At 34.4% G+C, this 9697-nt stretch overlaps 2 protein-coding genes across 2 annotated transcripts; one reads left to right on the top strand and one right to left on the bottom strand.

Annotated features, from left to right (window-relative positions):
* Nucleotides 1-3766: 3766 nt before the first annotated feature.
* LOC113566260 (polycomb protein PHO) lies at nt 3767-6093 on the bottom strand. The gene is made up of 6 exons (XM_026991099.1): nt 5806-6093; nt 5551-5722; nt 4658-5436; nt 4289-4589; nt 4100-4219; nt 3767-4019 (listed from the first exon to the last, which is right to left on the bottom strand). The coding sequence occupies exons 1-6, from the start codon at nt 5921-5923 to the stop codon at nt 3869-3871; spliced, it is 1641 nt and encodes a 546-aa protein (XP_026846900.1). The 5' UTR covers nt 5924-6093; the 3' UTR covers nt 3767-3868.
* A 2136-nt stretch (nt 6094-8229) lies between these two features.
* LOC6602564 (ADP-ribosylation factor 2) lies at nt 8230-9152 on the top strand. The gene is made up of 4 exons (XM_002027549.2): nt 8230-8311; nt 8449-8711; nt 8783-8908; nt 8968-9152. Exons 1-4 carry the CDS (start codon nt 8245-8247, stop codon nt 9052-9054), a joined length of 543 nt encoding a protein of 180 aa, XP_002027585.1. The 5' UTR covers nt 8230-8244; the 3' UTR covers nt 9055-9152.
* The last annotated feature ends 545 nt before the right edge of the window (nt 9153-9697 follow it).

The raw sequence follows: 9697 nt of genomic DNA, 5'->3' as shown, positions 1-9697 counted from the left end.
TTGATCATAAGATGTGTTTTAACACCCATATAGCTGCAACTGTAAATAAAGCTAAGGGTGTTTTAGCGTTCATCAAGCGTTGGTCCAAGGAGTTTGACGACCCGTACGTTACGAAACAAATGTACATCTCGTTGGTACGTCCTATATTGGAGTATTGTTCTTGTGTGTGGAGCCCGCAGTATAAAGAGCAGCAGGCTGTTATTGAATCCGTGCAAAAGCAATTTTTAATTTTTGCCCTTCGGAACTTTAACTGGGACACAGGTAGAATCTTGCCACCCTACCGGTCTAGGCTAAATCTTATTGACCTGCCGTCGTTGCACCATCGCAGAATATGCAATGGCGTAATGTTCGTGCACAAGCTCCTTCTTGGGACTGTTGACTCCCAAACTCTCTTGGGTCAGATTGACTTGGCCGTTCCATCTAGACCTACCCGTACTTTTAGGCCTATCCGTCTACCCATATGTAGGTCTAATTATGCTGATCATGAACCTTTTAGGGTTTTATGCCATAATTATAACTCCCTCTGTCAAACCCTATCTCCTGAACTGTCTCTTAAACTAATTGCATGCAATATTTATAATCATTTAAATTTAGCTAACTTTGAACTTATCTTTTTCCGCCTTTAGTAACTAAGTACCATTATTAACAGATAATTCTTAATTTAATAAATAAATAAATAAATGGATCACAAATTTGGTTGCTCTATCTCTTATAGTATCTGAGATCTGGGTACTCACTTTTTGCAATTGGAAAAGCCGACCATAAAACCTGTGTGTTAGAGACACACGTCCTTCTGGACGTTACACACATCCACTTTCACCACAAATTTTATATACCCCTATACTCATTTTGAGTATCGGGTATAAAAATATTTGTTTATAATAATCACATTTATCGTACTTTAAAACAACATTTTCTGTGGTATATTTTGTTTGTCAATTTGTTGCAGTTCCGTGACGAATATCAGAGCTTTAATCGAAATTGTTTCATTTTTCAATATCAAGTGAATAATTTGAAAATTCTTGGCATTTTGGCCATTTAACATTCATTTCATTTAGCTAAAGTCAAAATATAATTAAATAAATGTTTTCTTACAAGAATGTGCCGAAAGTCTTATTGTACAGAGGGATAAGCCCGAATGGCTCTTAGTCTGAAAAAAGGCCAATCTATTCTAGCCATTACCAAATAAATGAAAATATCTCATAATTTTGTAAAATGCTTTAAAAATGAAAACCTAGTCAAGAAAATTGCGTAAGGCCACAGTAAACAATCATAACACTTCACCACTACATATGTACATACTTCTCTTTGAGGAATGTGAACCCGTTTAAGTCGTCAGACGCTATCGGAGCAGAAATTGGACTAGAAGATAGTGCTCCAACGATCCGTAGACGGCTACAACAAGCCAACCTTTCAGGGAGAATAGAAAGAAATAGCCATGAGGCAAACTGTTTCTGAAGATCATAAAAATTTGCAGTATGCGCTGGAGAGAAAAAGTGGAGAAAATTTAAAAATAAATTTATTAGGGTCACAATCGGTCCCAATGTAGGAATGTAGGAAGCCTTAAAGGAAAGGAATTTGATCCATGTTTCACAAAAAAAAACAAATTTGCGTATAAAAAATGTCTTTACCAAACGCGTCTGATTGCATTGACAGTTCACAAAACCAACATTTCTATTGCAAATATGTAGTCCCCTTAAATTTCCACAACAAAGGGAATTCCCCTAAATTTGTTCTATCTACAATTGATCTGACCAGAAAATGCTGTTACATATGTACAGTATGTCAAGAAACTCTTTACACACTGAAAATAAATTAAATTTTTTGACTTTGGATAAAAAAATAATGGCATTTGGTTCAAATTTATCAAATTTTTTTAATTCATAACCATTCAGGGATTAATTATAAAGTAGTTAGTGAAAAAAGAATAACAAAACTATAAATAGGTAACTTAAAAAATAACAAAAACAATGATTACTCATTTTTGACACTGTCAAGAAACATACGCAAAAAAGGAAAAAGAAACAAATATGTATGTATGTACATATTCTCTTTACATATTACATACTACATATTCTCTTTCTTGTTTTCGTTAGAGCTGTTTGTTTGAGAGCTGTGTGTTTTTATCTATTTGCGTTGTGTTATTTTGAACCGTGTTAAATGGAATAAAATCGATTAAAATTTAAAATTTTCGGGTATTGCCACTTTTGAATCATATGAAACATGAGAATATATGATATGAAACTACTGCAGGTATGTATATCTATATATAATCAGCCAGGCATCGTTATTCACATTCACAAAAGTTTTCCGATTTACTTTTGAATACGCATAAATTGGGGCTTCTGTTTTCGCATTCCGCAAGATTTATTCGTTTTCAAAATGAAAACTTTTTCGTTGACGAAATGAAAAGTAAACGGCTTTTTATACAACGAAACGAACCTTAAGTGCAAAAGGGAAAAAAATAGATGACTTATTGATGCATTGACATCAACTTGACACCTATATCAGGGAAATTTAACTTTTTCTTTCTTTCTAAATAAATAACCTTAAATTTGGCTCGAAAAAAATTGGCCAAGGCAACAACAATTTTCCTTTTGGTGCACACAGCAAAATATGTGAAAACTGGACAACCTTAAAACGAAACGTTTTGGCTAATAACGTAATCCGCAAAAGTAAATGAAAAACGGAGCCTGGCTGAATATAAAAATTAATCGCAGCGGCTTGGCTGCGTTTTTCAAAACATGAAATCATAAATATACCTGTTTTTTTTGTTTTGAATTTTTTAATTGTGTAAGTAATTTGTATTGTTTTTAATGCATTTTTTAATTCAAGAAGGATACGAAATATACGGAAAGAAACTACTGAAGAACAAAAAACTGACCCTCGACATGCTCTCCATTGAACCCATCTAACCTCTGGCATTTGATTTCCAGAAATCCCGATCTTGAAATTAATGAAGAGATACATAATCAAGCTTTAATATTGATCAAAGACAAGTGTAACCTCGTGTGCGATAGTTTATTACACAGGTTAGGAATGCCAGCGCCAAATCATGGAATTGGAACGGGGAGGAATGGAATTTTGCTGTTCAAGAAAATGTTGAATCCCCCCTGTTGAATCCTCAACATTATGATACATTAATGAAAGCAATTGATGATGGAAATGGTGGTTTATATTTCCTGGATGCCCCTGGTGGAATTGGTAAGAAATTCATGTCAATGGTTTTAGCCACTGCTCGTTCGAGATCCTATATTGCTGTTTCAGTTGCTTCTTCTGGAAAAGCAGTCACATTGTTAGAAGGATACCGTACGGCTTATTTAGCATTAAAATTACCGTTAAATCTTCAAAATATTCTGGAACCTATATGTAATATTGCAAAAAACTCCGCAATGGGCATAGTTTTGTCAGCATCGAAAATCATAAACGTGCATTAGAAGCACTTAACCGAACATTGGGGATTTCCGCCAAACACTGCCATTACAAACCAACGCCTACCGGCGAAATACAGGCGTCCAATACTCGTTTTCTTTTTATCTTGCTAAGTCTTGCACTGAAAACTGAAACAAAACTCAAATTATTCGAAAGCGTTAGTCCCCTTTTGGCAAATGAGCATGCCATCTTCCCACTTTCCCAATCGAGTTACTAGAAGCTTTCTATATTAAGCCAGCTACATTTTTAATAGATTTGTATACAATTATTATTTTTTTTACCTTTCTTAAGGTTGTCTAGAGAAAATTTTGTTGAGAAGCATTTTACTTTTATTTTCATCCATGTATGTTTGGGAAAGATTCTTACATAATATATTATAAACATAATCTTACAATACATATATTCTATTCATACCATTTAAAAATATACAAACTTGTCAGTCTGCATACACTACAAAGGGAACATTGTTTTCTGAAACATTATCTCGCAGTTCTACCTTAATATAATTTGTTGAATTTCTTTCATCACTAGGACTGTTTGAATCGTTGTTCGAACAAGTACTGTGGCGCATAGTACCTGTGTTCCTCCTAAAAAATAACAATATAGTTAGATGTATATTTCCCCCATTTTTATTTAAATTAATTTTGAAATTTAAGAAAGCACTTACTTTGCTTTTGCATGAGTTAATATGTGTGATTTTAAATTTGTGGACTGAGCAAATTTTTTATTGCAGGAATCAAAGGGGCAAACAAATGGCCTGTCTCCGGTGTGTATTCTTACGTGTGTCCTAAAAATTAAAAATATGTTTTGATATTATCATAGTTAAATTGTTTAAAATCTTCCTGGGACTAATAACCTTAAGTTAAAATCAAGGGAAAAACGTTTTCCACATCCTTCAAAAGTACACTGAAATGGTTTTTCTCCGGTGTGAACGAGCTGGTGTCTTTTTAGCTTAGAACTTTCTACAAAAGCTTTTCCGCACTCTGCACAAACATGCACACGAGGACCATGCGTATGTAAATGTTTGCGCATTGCAGACGAGTCTCTGAAATTTTTATGACATCCTTTATGGGGGCATGCTATTTTTTTATCGTTTGGATAAGCCACCAAGTCATGGGAATTGTTGAGTTCCAGATCAGTGGTTGTGACTGAAGCTCCTAAGAAATGAATTAATAATTGTCATGTTAGAATAACTTTATATGGTATACATATTAGTGGTTTTTACCCAAGTTTTCATTATATGGTAGTTGAGGTGGAGTTGACGATCTATCTGATTGTAGACTTCCTTGCAGAACAAGACCAAAAGGCAGTGTTCCTGCCGAATGTGAATCGCAAACATTATCATTATCTAATAATTTGTGACTTTCAATTGTAATAGCGCCAGACCGATTTATAGCCTGGGCACTTATAATGGAATTTGTTAACAGAGGTTGAGTTTCACAACTGGACATTGATTTGGTGAGGCTTTTAATGGAAGGATTCTTTACTTGCGCAGGAAGTTTTTTCTCCTTTGGTAACTGTCCTGTTAACGGAACAGCATTTAACTGCCGCTGCATTTGCAATTCTTGATGGAACAACAACTGTTGCCGTAACATAGATTCCTCGTGTCCAAAATCTAATTCAGTTTCATGGCTCTGTGAAATGACCATTGCCCCATCAGATGAGTTATCTTTTTCTTTCATAAAATCCGTTTCGCCAATATTTTGCTCAGACCCAGAGTACTCGTCATCGGATGTTCCAGATGCCCACATAGTTACACTGAATTCCCCTTCCATTGTTTTAATTTGAACTAGTTTTTGTTCCCAGCGTCTCGACTTTCCAGATGATATAAGCCCAATTGTTTCGGAAGTTTCAGTAATGCGGTTGCCAATATCAGACTCTTTTATTTCTCTTACATTGTTTTGAAGGCAATTTACCAACGCCTTTGAAATTTCGTGCTGTTCGGAGCAATCGCTGTTTTCCGCCATTTCAAAGTTTGTCAAATAGTGCTTGGCATTCTTCTTTCTACAAATAAATATAAAACGTTTTAGACAAAATTTACGCAACAGAACATATATTTTTATGTATTTTATGTGAACATCATATGTATGTACATACGACTTAAACGACTTTTCTTACATTTTAGATGGGCAAACGTTCTCCGATGCTTTCAGTAACTGTTTTCCATGCATACTTGTATTCATTATGTTTTCACTAAACTGAGTTTCCGACTGAAGGAACGAATCAAACATTTTATTTCTTTGTGCATTTATTTGACTGCTGCTGGAAATGCCGTCCGGAATAAAAACGGCTTCAAACAAAAAACATATACATATGTGTAAATTGTACATATGTTAGAACATTTGAAAATTAAAAGCAGTCTACAAAACTCACCATTGTTGATATTAATTTTTTGAATGTCATCAGGCTTTGTTAAATCTTCATCGTATTGTTCATTTTGTACTAGTATTCCATAACGTTCGTATGCCATGTCAACGAAGTTTGTATCCATTATACACTTTTTGTACTTCACAGGACGTACCAAATCATTTCTCACATGCGTACATACACCAATGCAGGAATATGTATGTGTTAGGTTATTATATATAATTTTATTTCCTGAGTTTTATTCCCTTAGTAAATTTCCGAAATTGATGTATATAGACCGTTTTATGTTTCAGAATCTGAAAAAGTATCCTGATGCATTGTAAGTTTTTTGGACAACTCAAGTGTTAAAATGCATATATATAATTACAAAATTTGAATAGCGTAGAATGTTTTTGTCTATATACATACATATGTACGTCCCAACAACGGCATGCGTAAACAACACAACTATATAGGCAGAGGTATGGATTTTTAATGCATGTTTTTAATAAAGTTATCGATTAATGTTGTAGTTAAAAAATAACAATTCAGCAATATGACAAATAGTCTTAACAGGACAACGAAATCCAGAAAATAACAAGCAACACACCACTGATATTATTTTTGTGGCACCTATGCTTAGACACTTAAATAGATAGATAAATACATGAATGCGTATGTACGAATAAACATGCACTTATGTATAATATTTGAGTTACCAAATATTCGTTTCCAAAAATAATTTAAAAAGAAATTAAAAGACATGCATAACCGATAAACACCGATCGACCACTTTCCAAAATGTAAGGTTTAAAATTCTAGGGATGAACAATCATTTTTTAAAGAAATATTTTTAGGGTTAAATACATATTTAAATTAAATCACAAAATATTATGACATGGCATAAGTTGTTTATACATATTTTAATAAATAAATTACTTACTTACTCAGTAACCAAATATGTGTAAGCAAAAAATATTCAGGGTACTTATGTAACAGTTTAAGAAATAATATTTTGTGAAGCAATATGTTCCCTATCGGAAAATATAACTTGTTAATGAAAAGCTCATTGTATTGCGTTTATATACAGACCTCATGATATTCCCGGCGTTTGTGCGTTTAAAGTACTAAGTAGAAACACACGAAGAAAGTAATCAATGAAGCTTGAATGAAGAAATATACCACTTGAAATATTTTCATTCTTAAACCTAATATTGGTTTAATTAAATTGAAATTCGAAAAAATCGTTTACGCAATGTATTTTAAACCAGCACTATATTAGCATTGTCTGAGATAATTTTGATAGACTATTATATATTTTAGCACACTATCAGAATTTTGCAGAATGTAATAGCAGTGTGTGTTACCGTTAGGAGTTGGAGTGTGGAGTTTTGCGCAGAGCTCGTGCTAAGATCGGATTTGGTAAAGCGTAGTCGCATGCTCATTAAATAACACATGCAAACAAATTGACTCTTTCGTTTGTTTAGACATTGGCTTTCGTCGTTTATTGTTATATCACGATTTCTGGGTACTTATAAATCAGCAGTTTAAGAGGCTGGGTTCTGTGTTTCTCCGTTGGTGTATAAGTGTGCGCCGGTATCCGTGCGTGACGAAATGGTCGAGACCTCCTCTGCGGAATTATCACCTTTCAACAGGCTGCCGCCAGACACTATCCGCGCACATACACGTTTCAAGATGCATGCGTTGGCTCATGGAGTAGGCGCTGAGCTAGTTGGTGGCTGGGTGGCTCGTACGGCCTTACGGGGAACGGTGGGATTTACTTATAGAAGTGAAACTCCGATTCACACTGGCACCATCCGTCAAAAACAAGTCCATTAAATTTTCGCGGAAAATTTTTTAATTTTTTTCTTATAATGGATGATGAAGGATGTAGCAATTATTTGGGCTGTGGTTCATCAGCAAAATATGCGAACAGCCCGATAGCAGCAATAGGTCTGGTGACTAATCAGTCAGCAGAACAGATACGATCTGCAATCGCAAAATATTGTGTAATTAGAAACTTATTTATTATTATTTTTCAGCACTTCCAATAAATCATTCTGGAATTTTTTTGCGTGTTGATGAGATCCTTGACATCGTTTAAAACGTGTAACCAAATTATGCATAGCAAATCTTGACCCGATCAGATCTCTCCTTCGGGTACCTCCAAAAAAAAAACTACATAGGTGTTTGGGATGAAAAATAGATGTTGGCCGATGCGCAGACCTAACCGATAAAATCCCCCGGGATGGGCTCAGTGTGCAGAGCCTATTATTTTTTTTGTAATATTTGGTGGCATAGAAAATACCGACTAAATTCTAGTATTTTTAGTGTAGTACTATTTTTTATTTTGACAGTTCACTGCCTCACTACATAAATTGCTTACACGTCAATTGAAATAGAAAAAAAAGAAACACATTTTACTTAGTACAAAATTTATCGCTGCTTAAGCAATAAAAAAATAATATGGGGTTGACTATATCTAGCCTCTTGACACGTCTTTTTGGCAAAAAGCAAATGCGTATTCTAATGGGTATGTTTAAAAAGTTGTGAATTGTTCTAGGTGGTGGCTATACTACAAATAGTCGTGATAGTCATGAAAATTATCTATACTCTTTTTTTTATGATTTTTGTTTAATTATGCGCATTAAACGCTATTTTCGAACGCAGTTGGCTTAGATGCAGCTGGAAAGACGACCATTCTTTACAAACTTAAGCTGGGAGAAATTGTGACAACCATTCCTACAATCGGTTTCAATGTAGAAACCGTGGAATATAAAAACATATGTTTTACCGTTTGGGATGTCGGTGGTCAAGATAAAATTCGACCATTGTGGCGCCACTACTTTCAAAATACGCAAGGTTTAATTTTTGTTGTGGATTCCAACGACCGTGATCGTATCAATGAGGCCGAAAAGGAACTTCAGAATATGGTATTTTCCTTTCCTAGTCAAATTTTCAATAGCTAACGAATGCACTAACAAAATGTATATTTCCATTCTAGCTCCAAGAAGATGAACTTAAAGATGCTGTGCTGTTAGTTTTTGCTAATAAACAAGATCTACCGAATGCAATGACTGCCGCCGAGCTCACAGACAAGTTGCGACTGAACCAATTAAGAAACCGTCATGTACATATTTTTTATGTTTAGCATGCGAATAGTATTAATACCCCTTTTCCCATTTCTAGTGGTTTATTCAAGCAACTTGTGCCACACAAGGGCATGGGCTATATGAAGGACTTGATTGGCTTTCGGCTGAATTGGCGAAAAAATGAATCGTTTGAAGAACCTAAAGTGTAACATTGGAATTCGATTTGTCCTACGCTGAAAATAATTGATTAGATCCTTAATAAATATGTATATGTATATAAAATCGGTTTTAAATTCTAGAATAAGATAGTATAAGATCATATTAAAGGGGGCTAATTTTCATTCGATTTTCGAATTTGTCTTAACTGAAACCTACATAAATTTAAATATTTTAATTTCTCAAATTTTACCTGTTTGGTTGTTAGTTTAATAGTACAATATTTTCTTCTATCTCGGTATGTTTTGGCGCATTAGAAAGAGTGTGTGACTAAAATTTCATTTGATACTTATGTCTGATAATGATCGGCTCTAATTCAGATCCTGCAGTCTGGAATATATGGTAAATCTCTATGATTATGAGTTTTTGATTTTGTCGTATCTTTAAAATCGTGTATGCTACAGATTTTCGTCAGTTGAAACAAACTTGATTCAGTGTGATATCACAGGAGTCTGAATACAAAATATAGTTTTTCTAGGTCTTATAATCTCTGAGCACTAGGCGTCAATCAACACGGACACGGCCGACAAGGCTATATCGCTCGGCTAGGCTATTGATGCTGATCAAGAATATACGTGTATTTTATGATGCCGGAAACGCTTCCTTCTGGG

Source organism: Drosophila persimilis, unplaced genomic scaffold, assembly GCF_003286085.1.
Source record: "Drosophila persimilis strain 14011-0111.01,24,50 unplaced genomic scaffold, DperRS2 tig00000652-arrow-arrow-pilon, whole genome shotgun sequence".
Lineage (NCBI taxonomy): Eukaryota > Metazoa > Arthropoda > Insecta > Diptera > Drosophilidae > Drosophila > Drosophila persimilis.
This window is presented reverse-complemented; position numbering and strand designations above follow the sequence as displayed.

Excerpts from the sequence above, each read along its gene's own strand:
- LOC113566260 (XM_026991099.1), bottom strand. The coding sequence starts at position 5,923 with ATGGATACAAACTTCGTTGACATGGCATACGAACGTTATGGAATACTA. Across the intron at positions 5,723-5,805 it reads AAAAATTAATATCAACAATG|CCGTTTTTATTCCGGACGGC; the intron begins GTGAGTTTTGTA and ends TTTTGTTTGAAG. Across the intron at positions 4,020-4,099 it reads TTAACTCATGCAAAAGCAAA|GAGGAACACAGGTACTATGC; the intron begins GTAAGTGCTTTC and ends GTTATTTTTTAG.
- LOC6602564 (XM_002027549.2), top strand. The coding sequence starts at position 8,245 with ATGGGGTTGACTATATCTAGCCTCTTGACACGTCTTTTTGGCAAAAAG. Across the intron at positions 8,312-8,448 it reads GCAAATGCGTATTCTAATGG|TTGGCTTAGATGCAGCTGGA; the intron begins GTATGTTTAAAA and ends TTTCGAACGCAG. Across the intron at positions 8,909-8,967 it reads ACCAATTAAGAAACCGTCAT|TGGTTTATTCAAGCAACTTG; the intron begins GTACATATTTTT and ends TCCCATTTCTAG.